Below are 21,911 nucleotides of genomic sequence, written 5' to 3'. Positions count from 1 at the left end.
TAGCAGGTGCCATAAGCTCCGGGGACAGCAGGCGTCAAGGTAAACCCAAGGGATGACTCTGCTGCCTAGGGATACAAGGTTTGGGGAGTGGGGGAAGAACAGAGACGAAAGATGGGAGTGGGGAGAGGGTGGGGTCACGTAAAAAAAATGCCCCTGGAGGGGAAGTGGGAGGCCCCAGGTAGGAGGTCTGAGGTTCCATCTGAGGTGGTGCTTGCAGCTACTTGACCCTCCATAAGCCTTAGCAAAGGTGGCCATACATATCAAGGCCTTGAGGGTGGGTTCTGGGAACAGGAAGGAGAAGCTGCCTACTGGGCTCCAGTGAAGCCTTGCCCCAGCACCCTCCTGCCTTTTCCCAGAGGGCTGGCTCCTAGAACCAGGGTACCCTCTGTCTCCAGATCCAGTGCCCACTCCCTGGCATGCCCACCAGGCCTGTGGGTGACCAGCCAGCGCCAGTGACCAGGCCAGGCACCATCCCTCCCTCGAGGTCCCCTACCTGCCAGGCCTTTGGAGCAGGTCCCCTTCCTAAGCCCTCCTCCATGGCCCATCTGAGTGTGTGCCAGTTGCTTCCCGATGGGCTCCGTCTGGCACATGCCGAGTTCTGAATGGCCTAACGGAGGTGGGTGAGGACAGCGCTTTCCTAGAAAGCAGCAGAAGCTTGGCGAGGGCTGGGACACCCAGGCACAGGCTCAGGGCACCACTGCCCTTATCTCCTCCAGGGCCAGGCGCAGGATAACAGTCTGGATCCGGCCCCGCTGTCAGGGATTTACAGGAGGCCACATTCCCCAGGCTGCTCCTCCCCGTGCCCCTGGCACTTACAGACTGGAGGAGTTGTGTGAGTCTGTTGGGACAGAAGGTGCCTGAGCCCAGACGCAACGCGGACACCCCTGAGAGCAGGCCCTGGCTCTCGCCAGGAGGGTACAGTTCTGGAATCTGATTGCTGACAGGAGAAAAGGCTGGGACCAGCTCTGTCTGCTGTGTCTGCCCAGGGACTGGACACTCTGGCCTGAAGACTGGCACCTGCCATAGCCTCCCTCTTCTCATCTATAAAATGAGGCTGCCTCCTGGGCCTGCCACGGAGAGCGGGCTGTGTCCAAAAGGGCAAGGGCAGGTCCTTGGCTTTGGGGCAGGGGAAGAGCCAGCTGTGGCCTTGTGTAGTGAGGATGGAGCCTGGGCCCACATAAGGCCCAACCTCTGGGAACCTCCAGCAGAGAAATCATGAAGGAAGGAAGCTCCTAAAAGAAGGCTCCCGGCTCAACAGACCTCAGAGTCACTTCAGTCCACAGTACCCAGGGGGGACAGTTCTCCAGAGCACCCCTGGCCAGTGGTGTCCAACTGTAGTTTGGTTACCTCCTGTGACGGGAAGCTCATCTCCTAAGGTGGAGCTTGCTCCTGGTGAGGCAGGCCCTCCCAAGATTGAGCAGCTCTTCCTAGTGCGAGGCCAGAACTTGTTCCCATCAAGTTCTAAACCATCGATTCTCTGCACATGAGTCAACCCGGGAGGCTCTGAAAAAACTCTCATGGGTGCGGGCATGGGTTACCGGGTTTTTACTTAAGCTTTCATGTGATTCAAACACGCAGCAAGGACGGAGAGCCACTGTCCTAAATCTTACACTTGGGTCTCTACTCAGTGGCTACCACTTTCCAGGAAGCCTTCCTGACACACCGGAGGCTGGGCTAAATAAGCACCCCTCAGTCCTGCCCCCTGTACCCCTCCTTCCAACCACATAGCACGTAGCCCAGGAGCAACCTGAGGGCAGCCCAGGGCTGCTTACTCAGCAGGTCACCAGACCAGGTGGTAAATTAATGAATAACTGAGGCTCCTCCCCAGCCCCCTACACACACCTGTGGAGCTGGGTGTTGCTCAAGACAAAACAGTGAGATCTCAGCTCAGCCTTCTTTGGTCTCCAGACCCCTCCCGCCTTGCCTGAACCCTGGAGGCCTCCTTGCCCAGTGCCCTCCCTGCTTGGCACCTGCTATGCTCCCCAGGGTCTTTAGGTCAATCCCGCTCCTCCACCTCAGCCCTCAAGTCCTTGAATGTCTGACCCTGTAACCATGTTCCCCGCCAACACACTCTGTCCCACTCACACTGAGCCACTTTCATTGCATGAGCACACAGAGCTTTCTTTCTTTCTCTAGGTTTTTGCATATGCTGTTCCCCTCTGCCCATAACACTGTTCCCTTTCCTCTTCAGTTCTTTTTAGGTTTCTCCAAACTTTAATGTGCAGACTACTTCACCCTGGGATCTTGTCAAAAGGCAGGTTCTGGGTGAGGCCTGGCATTCCACAGTCCTCCCATGCTCCCAGGTGGAGCTGAGGCTGAGGCTGCTGACCTGTGCGTAGTGAGGATGGAGCCGTCTCCCTCCTCCAGGCAGCCTTCTGGAGTTCCCCTCTAAGCTCGTGAAGCCCAGTGCATTCCCCAGTGTGCACTGACAGTTCCCCAGAGGCCTCACACTCTGGGCGACAGGATCCTGGCTCAACCTCCACTCTGACCATGGGCCTTGAAAGCTTGCTGACTGAATGCTAAAATTCAGCCCAGGCCTCCCACACCCATCTCAGCACAGTGCTGGACACAGGACACCCCGTGGATGCGGTGGCAAGGGCTCCTGACTTTACCATCAGCGGAGGGGAGGCAGCACAGGCCAGTGGGCTCACTCCTTGGCAATCTGGTCGAACTTTCCGAAGAGGCTCGTTCAGCACCACCACACAGCTCTTTGGGGAGCAGTCGCTGGCCAGCTGCGTGAAGCCCACGATGTCAGCATAGAGGATGCTGGGGGTGGGGTGGGGCCAGCAGGAGGGTCAGGGCCAAGAGCCCCTGAGCATCTGCCAGCCCCCCCGCACCCAATCACCCCCTGCGAGCCCTCTGCGCCAGGGTGGGAGAGAAACCCCCCACCATAAGGATAAATTAAAGTTCCAGAGGCTTCACATCAAAGCAAAATGTAGCAAGCCCCAGTTTGCAGGGGCCCTCTGGAACCCCCAACCCCTTCAGAGCCTCACCACAGATGACTGAATGGAGCCCTTACAGGTGGATTCTCAGGCACCTGGGAACTTCTCCCCTTCCCTATACCTGGATTTCACCTCTGCGCAGACTTCAGAGCTAAAGCCCTGGTAAGATGTGACTGCACGCTCCCTCCAGCTGAGCTCCACACCCAGCGCTTTCACATATCTAGTCCTCACGCTGCCCTTGTAGGAACCCCATTCTACAGACGAGCAAACTGAGGCCCAGGGAGGTTAAGACTTGCTGGGAAGCCAGAGCTGCATTTTGCACCAGATCTCCCCGCTCCTGAGTCTACAGTTCTGGACCATCCGCAACCCAGAGGCAGCAGGCCAGTCTCGGGGGTAATGCTGAGCCTGCAGGCAGAGGACCAGGGTGGAGCTCACAGCGCCCACATCTACGCTTCACTCAGGTCAGCGCCGCTGAGTAAGATTCTGCAGCCCCTTCAAATCAGTCAAAGACAGGTGTCGGGACTGGGGGTCCCCTGGCAGTCACCTGGGTGGGGCTTCATCTCCTTTTGGGGGGCCTGTGCCCCTTTGAGAATCATCTGAAAAGACCCCTTTCTTCCCAACAGTCACGTTCGTGCACAGAGTTTGACAATTTTAGGGGGCAGTGGATCTCCCCCAATACTAATCAAATCTGCCCCCACCCCCTGGGGGAACAAGTGGGAGACTGAGGCCCAGGGAGGGGCCTGGATTTACCTCTCCCCAGTTCCCGTGCGGGCTGGGACCTGGGCCTCAAGGTAGGAGGGCAGCGGGCCACCTGCTGGGGCCGCCCTGGGAGACACTGTGCATACGGGCCCGGCCAGCCGCCCACCTGACGTTCTGGTGCCGCTTGACGTAGAGGCTGTGGAAGTTGTTGTCAGGCAGGTAGCGGCGGTCCCCACGCTCCTTGAGCCGCTCGATGATGGCCAGCTTCATGCCCATGGAGATGTGGGCCGGCAGCACGGACAGCAGCAGGTTTTCCTGGCGCGTGGGGCACAGGGAGGGCAGCGTCAGGCCCCGGGTCTCCATCCTCTCTGCCCTCCTGCCCCTCTGCCCACCACGGGCCCCATCGCTGCTGGCCTACACCCTGCTACCAACCCGGCAGGCACACACCCTCCCGTGTCCCCAGCAGCCCCCGGGATGACGCCAGCACAGGTGTCTGGCCAGGTGCCCCAGGTGCCTCGCTGTGTTGTTCAGTGAGCACATCCTCAGAGAGAGGATGCGGGGCGTGGGGCCTGGGGGACAGCCGGGGGGCCGGGCAGGGTCAGGCTGTGGCTCCAGGGGGAGGCGGGTCCCCACCTGCTGGCGCTTCTCGATGCGCAGCTTACGACGGGTCTGGATGCACTTCACAGTGTAGGTGAAGAGGTCTCGGGAGGCATCCTGCATCTGGTGCTTGTGGAAGGCGCCCGTGAGGTTCCCGCACAGGAAGACCACAGCATTGGCCAGCAGCTGCGGGCGGGCCATGGCGGGCTCAGCATCAGGCCTGGCCCATGCCCCAGGACACCGGCCCCCTTGGTGGGCTGGTGACGGCACCCCCTCCCCGATCCCTGGCCTCCCAACCCACTCGGGCTGCAGCCTCCCTGGGGTGGGCAGGCAGGGAAACTGAGATCCAGACTCACTGGTCTCCTAGACTCACTGGTCTCCTAGTAGGTCACTGTGACCACAGGACCAGGACTCAGGCCTGTCTCAGCATCCGCCAGACATTCCCTGGTGCAGAAGGGCTCAGGCCCCAGAGACCAGAGCAGCCAGCCACTTCCAGGGAGGCAGGAGCACATCCCCTCACAGAGCCCAGAGCCCAGAGGGAGCGCCAAGGACAGCCGCAGAAGGCACAGAGCCAGGCTGGCTGCCCAGAGCTCTGGCCCCCACCTCCCAGACCAGACACCAGGCCCAGTCAGGAGGAAAACACATCTGTGCATCAGCACTAACTGTTCATAATCACTCAACACAAAGGACACCAGACGGGGCGTCCAACCCTGTCCAGATGGGGCTCTGGGCTGAACGAGTGAAACCTCGGGAACAGGGCCTCACCCAGCAGCAGTGCGCCGGACCCAGGAAGGAGGCCCGAGGGTCAGGGCTCGAGGGAGGGGCTGAGCCTCTGGGGTAGCCCAGGCCAGCAAAGAAAAGGCTGCAGGGCAGGGCACCTGCCGATTTGGACAAAGCCCGGCCTTGAGGCCACCCGTCAGCAAAACACCTCTGTCTCCAAGGCCTCCAACTCACCCGCTCCAGCCTTGGTCTCCCTCGGCCCAAACCAAAGCCCCACCCAAGGCCTTAGGCGGCCCCGCGCCCAGACCCACACGCCCCTCACCTGCAGCCCTACCCGGACGCTGGGCGTGGTGAAGGCCCCCATCAGCGCGCCGAGCACCAGGAGGTGGGAGGTGCTGGAGACGACCCCGGCCACGACGGCACCCCGCGTGCTGAAGGGCAGCAGCGTGTACACCACGAAGACCACGAACAGGAAGAAGGGCACCTGCGCACAGCGGCGTCATGAGCGCGGCCATCACGCCGCCCCCGCCCAGGGCTCAGCTGGGCTCACTCCGCAGCCCCGGCCCGTGGGGATGGCCCTAGAAGCCTGAACTCGAGGCTACACCCCCGGCGCCCTCGGCCCTCAGGTCGGCCCCTTCTCCTACCCTGTGTGGCGAGAGGCAGCGACGGACACAGGTTTAGAACGAGAGAAAGTGATGCCCGGCCAGCATCATTTTCCTACGAGCTGATTTACCGTCTGGGGCCGAGGCCGAGCCTCCGCCGCCCTCATGACCCAGGGAGCTCTCGCCTGGTGTCCACTGCCCACAGCTCTCCCTCCGCAGGAAGGGTAACTACTGGAAGGCCGGGCAGGGCCCCCTCACCTGCCACCCCCAGCAGCCCAGCCCACCAGCCCCACCCACTCTCCGAGCTGGCCCCTGCTGGGAACGGCACCCTGCCCCGAGCTTCCCACCCGCATGGCTTGCCTGAGCCTCACCCCACCCCAGTCACAGGACCCAGCCCCAATGGTCAGAGGGCCCCCCCCGCCCCCGGTGACAATGCCCGTCCAGGGCTGGGCCCAGGCTCCAGGCCAGCCAGTGCAGCTCAAGCTGGCTGAGAAAGGGCTGCCTCTTTCAGCTGGCCTGGGTAGGCTGGTGGACGGGCAGCCCGGAGGTGCCGCGGGCACCTCTGTCCCGAGCTGGGGGTGGCCTGACAGGGAATCAAACAGCACAGAGGAAAGCAGAGCCGGGAGAACTCGGGATCTGGCCATCCTGCTGAAGCCCCAGACCAACCCCCGGGACTTTCCCGGCACGTGAGCCAATTTGTGCCTTTTTGCCTCTTTGAGTTGGAGACGTGTCATTTCCAAACACCACAGCCAGACATTCAAGTGGACACTCTTCTCCCACTTCACCCCCATCTCATCAGCACAGAGCTGAGAGAACAAGATCAGCCCAGGGCCCGTTCTCAGTCACAGAACCACAGCCCGGAGAGAGGGAGGGGCCTGTGGCTGGCACACCCAATGCGGGCCCAGTCTCCAGAAGGGATCTGATGCCCAGAGAGGGCAGGAGCTACCGAGCGCACAGCTGGCTGGCAGCACCCAGCCCCCAGGGGCGCCAGGGTCCCCTGTTACCTGCTCCCAGTCACAGGCCTCCTTCATCCATGAGTCAAACACCAGCACGTAGCCCAGCGTCACAAGGCAGGCCCAGACGAGCAGCGCCGAGGCCCTGAGCCACCGGCGGACGAGGCACTCAACATACACGAGCGCGTAGAGAGCCACAAACACGGCAAGCGTGAAGAACGCCGTCCCCAGGACAGCCTGGTGTCGGGAGGGGTCCTGTGGGGGGGGGGGGGCGGGGGGTGAACATACACAGAAATGCCATAGCTTTCCCCAGCGGGGTGCCACCTCCTCCAGAAAGCCTGCCAGGTTAGCCTGTCCAGCCTGCCCTAAGCAAGGTCACTTGCTGCTTCCTCCACGTGGGTGGTGTCCATCCTCCCCCTAAACATCAAGTTCTCTCTTACCTCAGGCTTTGTGCTGTTGCCTCTGCTAGGGGTGCCTTCACCACCACCTTCCCCCAGTCACCTGTGGGGCCCAGTCCTGTGACGTTCTCACTCCCCCCCCCCAACCTCAGGCATCCCCCGGGGTCCCCAGCAGCTCTGTGCACACCTGCAGGGCACAGGTACAAGAGCACAGGAGCAAAGCTGTGGAAAGCCTCCTGGGGGAGAGGTCACTGCTCCTAACTCTTAAAGAATGAATGGATGTTTATGAGGAAATACGACCAAAGGCATCCCAGACAGGGGACGAGCTGAAGGAAAGGTACAGAAGTGCGACAGTGTGGGGAGAAGAGGTAACAGGCAAGACGTTCACAGGTGGACAGCACCTGGTTTCCCCCAGAGGCCCATAAGCTCCATGAGCACAGAGACTAATCTGGGGCCAGCACCCAGTGGGCGCTCAGTAACTATGTGCCGAATGACAAAACAAAGGTCCTCGGGTTTATATGCACAGAGATACAGGCAGCACCGGCAGAGCACCTACTGGGTGCTGGCCACCTTACACGTATCACCCTGTTAACAGCCTGTAGTCTCTGATGTTTTCTTCTAGAACTTTACTGTCCCATACAGCAACCACTAGCCACATGTGGCTACTCAAAATTAAATTTCCAATAATTAAAGATAAAATTGAAAATTCAGTTCCTCAGTCATACTAGCCACATTTCAAGTGCTCAACAGCCACGCATAGGTCATGGCTATAGCAGGACGAGGCCTAAGTCAGAGATAATATTAGTGGTGCCCGCTGTCATAAGAAGGATTCTGAGACACACACATCCCCCCACCCCGGCCGGCTCCGTGAGAGAGAGTTCTGGGATTGATGCATGATGTCTGCCACGGTACTGGAAGTGGGAGCAGTGACACACAGGCCTTCAGTAAAATCAAAGTCCATTGTGGAGAAAAATGAGGGTAATTAATTTGGCCAAATTAATGTAACATCTAAAGCCACCCCAGACTTAAAAATTAAAATAAAAACTGTGTCTTCCTCCAGCCTAAATATGCTCCATAGCACTTTACAGATGCAGACGCTCAGGCTTAAAGAAGATAAAGACTTGCCCAAGGCCTCACAAGTACAAAGCATCAGAGCTGAGACCTGGACCCCAGGGAAGCCCCCACTCACCCCGTAGCTGAAGGCGATGACGATGAGGACGGCGCAGGCAGTGATGGCCACCAACAGGAGCGTGAGCAGCAGTGGCCCGTGCTGGCTGGTGAGGCGGTACTTCTCGTAGAGCGTGTCGTGGCTGGGGTCCTCCTCGCCCTCGTTGAGGAAGTAGCGCCCCTTGGCCGGCATCCTCCACCTTTGGCACAGCCGCCCAGCAGTCCACGCAGGAAACCCCGCAGCCTGGGGAGCATCTGTCTGCCGACACCCACCCCTGTGCGCCTAGGCCTCTGGTTTCTCCGAGCCTGGCAGGCGGAGCTGGGCAGAAGTCCCCTCGGCCAGCAGCTCCATGGACACACGGGGCCTGCACTGCTCCAGCTGCCAGGCCTTGCTCACTGCACTTCCCGCATCTGCCTTTGCATCCAGGCCCGAAGGAACAGACACGCAGGGTCCTCAGCTCTGCAGAGACACAAAGCAGACCAAGATTTGACCTGGACTGGGAAGGCTGGCATCGGGCAAGAGCAAGGCCAGGCCTCATAGCCCCGGGTCTGATTTATCAATCTTCACCAAACCTAACTTTTAGGTCTTTAAAGCTTGGCCCACCCCAAGGTCATAAAGCTAGTCTCCTGTGTTTCCGAGAACTGCGCGGTCCGATACAGTAGCCACTAGCCACATATGACTATCAAAAATTTAATTTAAGTTGATTAAAAACGAAATTAAAAGTTCAGTCCCATATAGAGGCTACTTGGAGAAGATAAATGGCGGCAGGAGGTGGCAACCAGCCAAATCTATGACGTGGGCTAGTCAACAACAGTGGTACCCAGGAGAGATCCCGGAGGGCTTGTTAAAACACAGATCACTGGGCTGCATTCCCAGCGTCTGTTTCAGTAGGACTGGAAGGGGCCTGAGAAGGAATGTGCATTTCTCACATGTTCCCAGAAGATGCTGAAGCTGCTGGTCCACACTTTGAAAACTACTGGCCTGCAGGACACATAACCCATTATTAACCAGTCAGTACCATGAGAGAGAGTGGGGATGTTACAGAATAAAATAAATTTAAAAGGCTTACCAACCCAACGCAATATAATGGACTTTATCTGGATTTTGATTTTAAAAAGCTGCAACTACGAAAAAAATTTTCAAACGACTGGTGAAATCTAAATGTGAACTGAAGGTGGGATTAAGTTAATAAATTACACTTAATTTTTTGGAGTATAATAATAGCTTGATGATTACATTTAAAACATTTTTAAAGTTAAAAAAAAAATTTCAGCCCCTCAGCCACACCAGTCACATTTCAAGTGCTCAACAGCCACACATAGCTACTGTTTATTACATTGGGCCGCACAAATATAGAGCCCTTCTATCATCCAGAAACTTCTACTGGAAAGCACTGCTCTAGAAGTTTGAATAGTTTACTTTCACATGTAGGTCTCGGATACATCTCAAGGAATTCCTGTGTATGGTGTGAGGCAGGGATCAAGCTTCTTTTTTCTGAATGGATATCTATCTTTAGCCATTTCTAAATGGATATTTTTCTGAATGGATATCTATCTTTTTTCTGAATGGATATCTATCTTTATCCATTTCTAAATGGATATTTTTCTGAATGGATATCTATCTTTTTTCTGAATGGATATCTCCCCACCAGCCTTTCATGGAGCCACCATCCTTCCTTCAAGAGTTTTAGTGGAGGCACCTTTGCCCTAAGTCAGGTGGCCATGCATGTGAAGTCTGTTTGCAGGCTTTCTTCTGTTCCAGTGGTTCTTGTGCAAAGACCTCACTCACTCGATTACTGGAACTTTTCAATGAGTCTTGTGTCTCAGACACTAACGCCAGCTTCACTCAGAGCATACCCCTTGCATTCATATTATGTTAAGCTTCCACATAAGACTGAATTTTTCTGAAAGGGCCCACTGGCAAGAATTTAACAACCTTGCAAGCTCCGCTTCATAGATAAGGAAACTGAACCTCAGAGAAGAACACAGTGGACCCTTTATGACAAAGTTGAGAGCGGACCCCAGGCTTGCAATGCTTAGCCCACAGGGGCTCCCTCTTTCCCCAGCACCTTTCATTTATTTTCCCATTCGTTTATTCCCAAACAGCTTGTTAACCATGCCTATGGCACACCAGGCCCATTATACCTCCTGTGTGTCAGGCTAGCTCCCTCTCCCGCTAGGGCTCCCAGTCTCCAGGGAGAGAAAGTTACCAAAAAAATGTGCAATCCCTAGATGCAGCGACTGGGGCTTGGGGTGGCTGCCATATTCCCAGCAGGAACCTTGTGTCAAGGGAGCAGCCCTGGACCAGGAGTCCAGGCCCCCAACATCCAGGCCTGCATCAGAGATAGGAACCAGGACAGGGCAGGGGGCAGGGAGGTGGTAAGACGTGGGAAGGCTCAGGGCAGTCACAAAGGGTGCAAATGGCCACTGGTGGAAGCTGCGAAGGAAAGTTGGTCCAGAGCCCCCAAAGGCAAAATAGCAGGGCACCCAGAATCCCAGAGTCTGAGTGAAGTCCCCCGGTGAGCGCCAACTGCCTTGAGTAACCTGGGGCCACCTTGGATCAGGAGTCACCTGAGGCACTATTCCATCTGGGAGCTCCTATTCCTCAAATCCCAGGAACAAAATGGAAAAACCACATATTTGTGGGTGGAGGAAGGGGCTGTTTTCCAGGAGTCCTGGCCCCTCTGCTCCTTCTGGGCCCAGGCAGGTGTCTACAAGCCTCGGCAACTACCTGCTTAACCCAGGCAACCCTGAGGGGGTTGGGCCAGGACCGCCAAAGTGTGCAAAGTGTTTGGACAAAAGCTACTAATCTGATTTCTACATGAAATACTGATTTCCAAATGTTGCCAGCTAATTTTTAAAATTTGTTTTGTGCCAATAGCCAAAACGTGGGAAAACCTGAATATCCATCGACGGATGAATGGATAAAGAAGATGTGGTACTTATATACAATGGAATACTACTCAGCCATAAAAAAAGAATGAAATAATGTCATTTGCAGCAACATGGATGCAACTAGAGATTATCATGCTAAGTGAAGTAAGTCAGAAAGAGAAAGACAAATATCAAATGATATCACTTATATGTGGAATCTAAAATATGACACAAATGAACGTATCTACAAAACAGAAACAGACTCATAGAGATCAGACTTGTAGTTGCCGGGGGAGAGGGGAGGGAGAGGGATGGACTGGGAGTTTGGGGTCGGTAGATGCAAACGATTACATTTAGAAGGGATAAACAACAAGGTCCTACCGTATAGCACAGGGAACTATATCCAATCTCCTGGGATAAACCTACTGGAAAAGAACATAAATACATGTGTTACTGAGTCACTTTGCTGCACAGCAGAGATTTGCACAGCACTGTAAATCAACATTACTTCAATTAAAACAAATTTATAAAATTTGCATAGTGCAGCCCACTAGTTTGCCACCTCTAAAGCTATACTCACCAGTCTTTGTTCCACAAGAGGCATTTCTTGAGTACTAACCATATATGCCCAGCCCTGTGCTAAAGGGGTTACGAAACAAGGTAAGGTCCCTGCCCTGAGAAGCCCCCACTCCAGGGCACGTGTAAAACAGCTGTCATGCTGTCACGCCAGGTGCCTGCACATACATCTCCACTCTCGCCTTCATAACCTAAGGCCAAGGTGTTACAGCCATTTTACAGATGCAAAATTGAACCCAGAGAAGGAGAGTGCCTTGCCTAAGATTACACAGCTGGAGCTGGTTGGTAGAAGGGCTGGGATTCAAACCTGGGTCTGCCAGCTTCCAAACCAGGGCTCCTCGGCCCAGCCTCACTGTCTTACTGAACTGAGAAAGGCTTCCCCATGGAGCTCCTTCCAGAAGCAGCAGGTCCCAGTGACTGAACCAGCTGTCAAAAGTATACACAACACTGCCTGTCCCTCCGGCCTGGTGCAAACACCAGTGCACCGGGACTGCCAGGCCGAGAAACCCCAAACTCCAAGGAGCCAAGGCAACTCCCCGCAGCTGCTCCATCCCCCAGGCAAAGCCCCCGGAGCAGAGCTGTGGGTGGCCAGGACATGCACAAGTGTGCATACGTGTGCACGCACACACACACACACACCATGGAGCCTTTCACCCCCAGATGCCAACCTGCCCTTCCAGGCACACAAAGGCGGGCTGAGCCAGGCATGGAGAGAGAGGGATTAGTTGAAAGATTCCGAGAGTCTTGGGAACTCAGGCCTGGTAAACACTCCTCTTGGGGATCTAATTAGGCCACTTCCTGGGCAACGGCAGGCGGGACAAGAGGAAGACAAGGGGCAGTACTGGGCACGGAGACTAGGCACCCAGGGACCCCGTCCAGCGCCGGCAGTACAAGGCAGGGCTGGGAGGAAGGGCCGCACTTCTCCCTCCTGCAGACAACCCAGCACCAACAGGCACCTCCACAGGCCAGCTCCTCTCCAGGAACCACCCCACAAAGTGAGACCCAGAGGCCCCCTCTGTCAGGGCAGGTTTCAAGGCCCCTCTGTCCAATCTCCAGTTCCTCTGCCAGTTGCCAACTCAGCTGATAACTGGGAGGGCCCCTGTGAGGCCCTGGATGAACTCCTTTGCCACGTCTCCAACAAGTGTTGCCGCAACCTCAACTTGCAGGCCTCGGTGATGGGGAGCTCATCCCCTCTCAGGGCAGTCTTCTCCAGCGCTGGGCGCTGCTCTGGCTGTAAGTCCGACCTTAGGTCAAGCCAGGCCCTGTCTCCCTGTCACTCCCTCACCCCCACCCCACGGGTCCTTTGTGAACTCCAAAGACGCAAAGAGCAGAGACGTCGAGGCCCTTTTACCTGGAGAGGCTGGATTCCCAGGGCTCCCTCACTGTCACTCACACCTCACGATACCTCTGGTAGGGGAGCAGCCCCATCTCACGGAGGAGGGGGACCCCAGGGGTCCAGGTGGGAGGGTGTTTCCCGCTTCTGCTGGACATGGTCCCCTCCCCCTCTCAGCCCTGGTTCAGGGGCCACATGACCCAGGTCTGGCTCATCAGCACCGTCTCTCCCAAGCCGCAGTGACTGGTTTAAGGATGGACATGTGACCAAAACCATGTCAGTGAGAATACTCTTTGGGACGTTTGCTGGCCCACGAGGACAAGATGCTCTCTTTGCCAGCGGCCTGGAGCTGCTGGCAGCCACCTGAGCCACCACAGTAGACAGCCCACCTGAGAAGGAAGCCCACACGGAGAACTGGTGAGAGACAGAGCCCTGAACATACCCGCTGGGGCCCCCAGATCCAGCTCTGTCTGAGGCTCAAGCAACCCCCAGATACTTACTCCCAAGGGATAATCAATACCCCTCCCAGCTGAAGCCGGGGTGAGCTTCTGGCACTTGCAACCAAGAGTCCCAAGGTCCACGTTGGGCCTCCTGCCCCAGTTTGCTGTGTCCAGAAAGCCCTCGTGGCCCCTTGATGAGTCCAAGTCGGGAGAAGTTAGCTCAAAGGTGAGAGTGGGCCCCTGCAGACGCAGCCAGCCCTGGCTAAGGCCTCCTCTGGAGGGGTGCCGGCCAGGGAGGGGAACCCTTCCCAATCCCCACCCCAGCTCATACCTCTGTCACCGTGTCCCAAACTAACCAGGGCAGCAGGGGGCCCAAGGCTGCAGGAGGCCAGTACCCTCCAGAGATTCCTCCCCTGCGGGAGGAATTAGGGAGCGGAGGGGTATACTTAGGTAGAAACTGATACCGGCGGAATCAAGCTCTTCCCCCAAGCGATCCTGGTGGACTCAGCTCCCCGCAGCCGCAGGGCCCGTGACTGAGCAGGAGAGACCATCACAAAACCTACTGACCTCTTATTGTGTACCCAGCACTGTAGTCTCTCTAAATCTGCACCCCTGCCCTGTAGGTAAGACGGCTGTGTCTGTTTTATGGATGTGGGAGCTGAGGCAAAGAGAGATTCAGTTACTTGCCTGAGGTCACAAAGCTAGTAAAAGAGAGCTGGGATTTGAATACAGGCCCCTCAGGGTCCTGTCCGTCACCCTCCCAGTGCTGACATTCCCAGAGCCCATAACATCTCAGAATGCCAACCCCTTTCTGCCCTCCCCCTTCAAGGCCCCAGACAGAGGGTGGGTGGCAAAGTGGACTCCATCAAGGTACCTCCCTCTGCCTTCCTGGGGCAAGATGAGGCAGCCATGCCAGGGAGCCTCCTCGAAGCCAGCAAGATCCAGGAGGGCCTCTTCCTCCAGGAAGCCCTCTGAACTACCCCATACACACCGTCTTCTCCCTTCCCCACAACAAGACAGGACTGGGGTCTTCTTGCCAAATACTGACAGGCGGGGTCCAGGTTCCTCAGCTAGAAGAGCTGCTGGAGATAGGGCGCTGGGACCTCGAATTATGACTGCAGGACTGGGCCCTCAGGGGTGCTCAGGAAGTCCTTCCCCAGCGGAACTGGCTGATGTGGCAGCACCCCCAGCCCTACCACACCCCTGGGGTAGCTCTAGCCCACCCCAGCTTTCACAGACACAGACAGGATACCCACTTCCTCACCCAAGCAATACTGGCAGGAACCCAGCCCAGCTTCCTCTGGCCCTGCCCTGGCAGGCCCCGGAGCTGTACAGGGCCTGGTGGCCCCAGAAAGGGGAAGTGGGGCCTTGGCGTGTGAAGCGGGGCAGGCAGGCAGGCAGGCAGGCAGGCCTAAGGAGAGGAGAGGGCCCACTCAAGCCCCTCAGGCCGGACCCTGTACCCAGGCCCCGCCCAGGTGACCGTACGGCTGCAGCCAGGAACCCACCAGCACAGTCTTGCCCCCTAGGCCAGCCCAGTGCCTGGTGGGCTGGGTCACTGGCAGACTTTCTGTTTGCTGAGGGACTCATGTTAATGCCACCTCCCTCAGGAGACCCAGAGCTCTGTGAAGGAGAGCCAGCAGCTGCTCTGCCCAGCCCCGGCCTGGCACCTAGGGGCACCCAGAAAACCTCATGGGACTAAGGGCCTCCCAAGCCTTAGCTCGTGCCGGGGCCTAACCTCCCTCCCCACACCATTCTCTCCTGGGCATCTGCCCCCATCGGGAGGCCTTCTGAGACTCCTATCAAACATCCCCACACCTGCCTCACCAAATTGTCGTGGGATTTAAGTCTGTGTCCTGCAGCTAGGCCCTGGCAGATGCTTGTGGGACGGACAGATGGATGAGCCAACCAGCTCGAATCCTGAGCCAGGCAGAAAGGTGGCAGAGAGCAGGCAGGGCGGCTTCGGTGAGGGGGCTGGGGGGCGGGCATCAGGGCGGAAGATGATGAAAACAGACAAAAGGGTCTCCCCCAGAACAGGAAGCACCTGCTGCATCACACCTTTCCGCAGATGAGCTGTACCTGGGAGGGAGGAGGCTGGGTTCAAATCCCAGCTCTGCTGCCCTTGGCCATAGGAGTGGCAGAGTCTCTCACACTCCGGGCCTCAGTTTTCTCATCAGTAAACTGAGGTGCTGATACCCAAGTTCGGGGGAGAGCGAGGCACAGGTCCTCACAGCCAACAGGCCAAGTTTGTGAGGACAAAATAGCAAATGCGCCCAGAAGGAAGGCTCAATTCCTAGAGCTGAGGAAGCCCACCCATGAGGTCCAAACAGGAGAGACAGAGGTGCACAGGGGGCAGAGCCCCTAACGACCCTCCACTTTATCTCCCCACCTCCTGGTGACAGTCTGCAAAGCCACCAGGCAGGAGCAAAAGCCGAAGCCCCCAGTAGCATATGCCCCCAGACAGCCCTGCTCCCCAAGAACTCCCAGGCTGACTCTATCCCACCCTCTAGGGACCACAAGCTGTCACTCAGCCTCGGGGTCTAGAGACCTGTGTTCCAGTCCCAGCTCTGCCACTAACGTGTGCTGTGACCCTTACCTGATCCGGGCCTCGGTTTTCCCTCTTGCAAAGGAGGTGGTTATGTGAAACCTCTGAGGCCCAGCTCTGGGCTGGGCTAGCAGCGGAGGCTAAATCATAAAACAAAGAGAACTGAGGAAAAGCTGAAAAGCCTGCATGTTGTCATCTGGCCCCAGAGGGCTAATTCCAGGGGTGGGGTAGGGAATTGTTCTTTGCTCCTGAAATCCTCCCTTCCACTCTTCCGTCTGGATTAGGCATTACCCTGGTCAATCTCTCCTCTAAAACACAAATACCTTGTCACCCCTCCCCCCCAAGGCTCCAGCCGCCAGGGATAATAAATCCAGTTTGCCATCTCCTGTGCCAATTCTAATGATGGTTAGTGACTGCCTGGGAAGAGTTCATCTATTCATTCACTCATCTTGACAGAGATTCATGCATTCATTCCTTCAGCAGATGTGCACTAACACCTTCTATGTGTCAAGAGGAAACTCAGCTCCAGGCACAAGTTTTCAGAAGGCAGAGACCTTGGTGCCCCCTTCCCCCAGGTGTCTGCAAAGGGCTCTGCACACAGGAGGTGTTCAGGCAACAATGTTTATTAACTGACCAACTAAACAACCAGGTTCCCATATTGGAAAGAACAGCTATATCTTCCCCCAACTCTTGCCTGAGATTCCACCATTAGTTATTCATTCCTTCAAGCACTATCTTCACTAGGCTCCCCCTTTAGAATGAAAACACTTTCATGCCCATGTTTCATTCCTGATCCCTTTCCCCTCGATAACAAAGAACAGAAAGGGGAAGTCTAGCTGGCCTTCAGGGACCTCATGTGGTGCTACTTCTGCCCAAGATGGCAGAACACTGGGCTTCCCACGGCCCACCCAGACAGTGGGTCTGCTGGTGACAGAAGATTTAACCCAGAGTAGCCACTGTCCTGGAAAGGGCAAGAAAGATTTAGGTTTAAGTCTTAACTTCTGCACTGCTAGTTGCCTGTTTAAAAAGTCAGCAGAGCCCAGAGGAGGGAGAGAAAGCTGGAGGCATAATTTATACCAGGATGATTTCCAAAGAGCAAGAAACCATGAAAGAATTCTCATATAATGCTGTAGTGAATAAGTCCTTTCTAACCTGACACAAAACCTAAAAGTCATAATGAAAAGACTGATAAATTCAATTACAATTAAAAATTCTTTTTCTACATAGTAAAAACTATCAAAAGCAAAATCAAAAGATGAGCGAGAGATTATGGGACATTTGCAATTTTTATCTCCCTAAAGAGCTAATCTCCCTCATATGTAAAGAGTTCCTACAAATCAAAAAAACAAAAACCCAGTAGAAAAATGGGAAAAGAGGATGAACAGAAAGTTCACAGAAAGACAATACAAATCTCTTAAATATTTGGAAAGCAGCTGACGTCACCCATAACAAGAGAAATGCAAATTAAAACTACTATGGAAAACCATTTCTACCTACCCAACTGGCAAAGATCAAAGCATTTCATAAATCTGTGTTGGCTAGGCTGGGGGGAAACAGACACTCACGCTCACCCCTGGCGGGCGTGTGATTCAGCACAACCTCTGGGGCAGGCAGTTTCATCATATCTAACAGACTCACTAATGTACACACACACCTTTTGACCTAGCAAACCTACATCAAGTAATTTATCCTACGAACACTTTCACATGTGTGAAATTTGACTTATGTACAAAATTATTCATTGCAGCATTATCTGTAATTGCAAAAGACTGAAAACAATGTGTGTATCAGTCTGGGGAAGATAAATCACAATACATTCTTACAGTGGAATACAATGCAGCTACCAAAAAGATGCAGCAGCTTGAACCATACTATGGAAGGGTATCCTGTGAAAAATCCACATGGTGAAGGTCATGCCTAGAATGGATTAGGATTGAACCAGGACACAGAAACACCAAAACTGCTGCTTTGTCAGAGTGAACAAATCTTACTTCTCCTCATTTTCAGTTTCTATTTCTATTATTATAATGTAGCTTATGCAATTTTTTTTAAGTTTTCAGTAGAAAAAACAAGATCGACCACATACATAGTGCCTATCGTTAACAACACTGTATTGTATACTTAAAATTTTTTCAAGGGACCTCCCTGGTGGTGCAGTGGTTGAGAATCTGCCTGCCAATGCAGGGGACATGGGTTCAGTCCCTGGTCCAGGAAGATCCCACATGCTGCAGTGCAACTAAGCCCGTGCGCCACAACTACTGAGCCTGCACTCTAGAGCCTGCAAGCCACAACTACTGAAGCCCATGCCTAGAGCCCGTGTTCTGCAACAAGAGAAGCCACTGCAACGAGACGCCCACTCACCGCAACAAAGAGCAGCCCCCGCTCACTGCAACTAGAGAAAGCCCGCACACAACAACAGAAACCCAATGCAACCAAAAATAAATAAAAATATATTTAAAAAAATTTTTTTTTCAAGACGGTAGATTTTACATGTTCTTATCTTAAAAATAATAATGATAAACTAAAAGGAGGGAGGAAAATTTAGGCTGTGAGGGACAGGTTTATGGCATGGATTGTGGTGATGGTTTCACGGGTGTATACTTATCTCCACACTTATGAAGTTGTATACAATAAAAATGCACAGCTTTTTGTATGTCACTCATACCTCAATAAAGGGGTTTTTAAAATAAATACATAAAGTAAAAAATAACGACCCTAACAGAAAAACTCAAAGGGCAATATAAAGCGACTGATCATTGAAGTGACACTCTAAGTTTAATATATTAACATGGAAAGATGTGTTCCTGGCATGTTTGTCGGGGTGTGTGTGTGTGTGTGTGTGTGTGTGTGTGTGTACATATATAAATATGTATGTGGGGACTTCCTGGTGGCACAGCGGTTAAGAATCCACCTGCCAATGCAGGGGACACAGGTTCGAGCCCTGGTCCGGGAAGATCCCACATGCCGCGGAGCAACTAAGCCCGTGCGCCACAACTACTGAGCCTGCGCTCTAGAGCCCGCGAGCCACAACTACTGAGCCCGCATGCCTAGAGCCCATGCTCTGCAACAAGAGAAGCCACTGCAATGAGAAGCCCGCGCACCGCAACAAAGAGTAGCCCCCGCTTGTTGCAACTAGAGAAAGCCCACGCGCAGCAACGAAAACCCATCGCAGCCAAAAATAAATAAATATTTTTTAAAAATTTATGAAATATGTATGTGAATACACAAAAAATAAATAGAGCCTGTAAACGAAAGAAGAAGAAAAGGAAAACGAGCCCCAGGTCCATCACGTCTAAGATGCATGACCCTGAAAAAGTTACTTATCCTCCTTGAGCCGCACTTTCGTCATTTGAAAGAAAGGGAGAATAACATTCAGACCACCCAGGGCTTTGAGGGGATTCAGTGGAGGTGATGCAAGCAGAGCACGGTGGCGGGGGGCGGGGAGGGGGCTGCACCTGGCACAACACGCCAGGTCAAGACGACAAGCACTACCAAGTTGGCAGAAAGGGCCTCAAGGGCTGTGGGTGGGCCCAGAAGCTGCCCCTTCCCCTTCAGCCCACTCTGTCATGGGCCTCGGCACCAAAGAGGTCAAGGCGCCCCGGCCCCCTCCCTGCTCTGGAAGTGGCCTAGCCTCTGGGGTGGATACAGCAGCGTCAGCACCTCGGGACTGCTTTCTGGGTACAGGCAGCGTCATCATCGCATGGGCTCACACATCCACGCAGAGCCTAGCTGGACCTCAAGCGAGCAGCTGTCCACTGGGTCAAGGAAAGCGGGAAGGTGGGCCTGAGCCAGAGAGAGCTTCCAGGTAGCACCGGGTCCTCACCCCAAGGCCTCTAGGGCTGTGGAGAGGAGAGGAGAGGAAACACAATGCCCGGCCCTCCAGACGTGCTCTGCGCACTCTGAACCCACCTGGGAGACAGAGGCAGTAAACCCGACGGGAGGCGCCCCTGCCATCAGCCTCCAAGCACCTGCTGGGAAGAGGCAAGGTCCTTGCATCCGGACCCCCAGGGCGGGTTAGGGGTGCTCTCCCTCTGTTTCCAGCCAGGGGAACCAACTCTGGGATCCTAAGCTCCTCGTCCAAAGCCTCCTGGCTGGGATTCAAACTCAGAGCTGCCCACTCCAGGGCCCAGGCTCCTTCTTAACCCTGTGTCTGCATTTCCTGAGGGGCGCTCTGCCCAACAGCAGGGCCGTGAAGAGCCACACACACGACACTTTCTGGCCCTGTGTCTGCATTTCCTGAGGGGCGCTCTGCCCAACAGCAGGGCCGTGAAGAGCCACACACACGGCAGTTTCTGGTCACACGCAGTGCTGGGCTTAGCATTCTCTTCCTCCTTCTCTAAAGATACCCTGTGCACATTAGCAAATTAAAGGTTCTGAGAAGTCCTGCAGGAAAGCAAGCTGCTGAATTAATGAACACAGCTAAGCATCTCCCAGTCTTTTTGGTTCACGAGGCCCTTTTTGCATTAAATCTCTAAGGAATCCTCTTGGGGAAATGCTGACTTTGGCATCTCCAAGACTCGGCTCAGGGATCCTCCCCCAAGAAGACTCCCTGGGCAACTGTGGCTCACAGAGGCCACTATCTGCCCCTTTTCTGACAGCCTGGGAGCTCCCTCAAGCTGGGCCCCGACTCCCCCACCTCCACCTTCCCCTGGGCTGGGCTGCGTGGGCACACAGGGACCAGCCCTGATCTTGGCCTCCAGGGTAGCGTCAGGGGAAGACTGGAGGAGGCCCCGCCCTAGGGCAGTTTTCTGCTGGGGAAGCAATCTGCCCTGGGGAAGAGAAAGTGGGAAAAGGCACTGAATACCAACCAGGAAAGACCCTCCTGTCATACTTCCTGCCTCTCCCGTGCAGGGCTGTGAAGTGCCCCCTGCCTCAGTCTCCTCACCTGCCATAAGCAAAGCAGTGCACGGGATAGACACCTAAGGTCCAGCCCCGCTCTGCCTCTCGCCCTCTCTGGGCCTGATTCCTCCAGGGGCAGGGAAGGCCCCCAGGGTCTGCGAGGTCCCTTCTCACTGAGACTACCAGAGAATCTAGCCACAGAGAGGGCAGCGGGAAAGGCACATGGAGACGCACCTCCATGCAGAGCTCAGCAGGCCCTGTCGGGGCCGTGGCCTCCCCAGCACCCGTGAGGCATCACTGTCTGGTCTGGCTCCCAAAGCCATGCCTCCCCCAGAGGTCCCCCCTCGGACTCCCGCCACACCAGCCACCAAGAGCGCCCGGCCCTAATCCAAGATGCTAAGACCCCCCTTCCCCAAGGCTTCCTGAGAACTGTGCGAGGTCAAGGGGGCACACGGGGGGCAGGGGCGGGAGGGCTGCCTGGTGAAGCCCAGCCCAGAGCCCGGAAGAGCCCTTCTGCAGGGGAAGCAGCCCCAGCCGACCTCCCCCGCACCCCTAAAAGCCTGGCTTCCGGAGCCACAAACACAGGGGCTCGGGAGCCCCTCCCCACGGCTGTCCCCCGAGCCCAAGCTCCCCATTCCTACTTGGGCACCACTTCCTTCCAGGCTCCGCTGGGCACAGGAAGTCGCTGTGATGGAGGCTCAGTCCACGGCAGCCACATGCCCCCCAAACCCAAGCCTCCCCTGGGGTTTTCCATCAGGGCTCCCCACGCCTGTCTGCGACCCCAAAGACAACGAGCCCCGTCCTGCTCACCCCCGGCCAACCAACTCCTCCAGGGCTTCCTGAGACCTTCTTCGCGGCTGTGTGATTTGACTTATTTCGGTTCCCCAAACAAGCCCCACCCTTTTGTCTCCAGGCTCAGACAGCCTAAAAGCACTGCCTACCTCCCCACCCCCAAACTCCCTCTGCCTGGCAAACTCCTACCGGCCCTTGAGAGCCAGGCTGAGCGGCCACCTCCTCCAGGAGGGCTGCCCAACCTTGACTCAGTGCCTGCACTTCCCACCACAGAACAGGGCCCCTGGCCTGTCGCTCCCCGATCACGCGATGCCTCTACCAAGGCCGGTGTCTGGCCACGCGCTGCCCTGCTTTCAGGATCCAACAGTGCCTGGCACATAGCGGACACTCAAACCGCAAATTCATGAACTGAGTCAAATACAGCCCGCCCTGAACTG

General features: G+C 55.5%; 1 protein-coding gene across 1 annotated transcript in view; it reads right to left on the bottom strand.

Annotated features, from left to right (window-relative positions):
• Window positions 1-21,526, bottom strand: part of ADCY7 (adenylate cyclase 7) — a 38,619-nt gene extending 17,093 nt beyond the window's left edge. Inside the window, 9 exon segments of the mRNA XM_036832577.1 lie at window positions 2,654-2,683; window positions 2,685-2,766; window positions 3,808-3,956; window positions 4,275-4,424; window positions 5,281-5,442; window positions 6,565-6,768; window positions 8,101-8,538; window positions 11,334-11,374; window positions 21,493-21,526. Of these exon segments, the coding sequence (XP_036688472.1) occupies window positions 2,654-2,683; window positions 2,685-2,766; window positions 3,808-3,956; window positions 4,275-4,424; window positions 5,281-5,442; window positions 6,565-6,768; window positions 8,101-8,271 (948 nt within the window). The 5' untranslated portion in view covers window positions 8,272-8,538; window positions 11,334-11,374; window positions 21,493-21,526.
• Window positions 21,527-21,911: the final 385 nt, after the last annotated feature.

The sequence above is a fragment of the Balaenoptera musculus genome, chromosome 19 (genome assembly GCF_009873245.2).
Source record: "Balaenoptera musculus isolate JJ_BM4_2016_0621 chromosome 19, mBalMus1.pri.v3, whole genome shotgun sequence".
In the NCBI taxonomy this organism is placed as follows: domain Eukaryota; kingdom Metazoa; phylum Chordata; class Mammalia; order Artiodactyla; family Balaenopteridae; genus Balaenoptera; species Balaenoptera musculus.
Note: the sequence above shows the minus strand (reverse complement) of the source record. Positions and strands in the feature narration are given on the sequence as shown.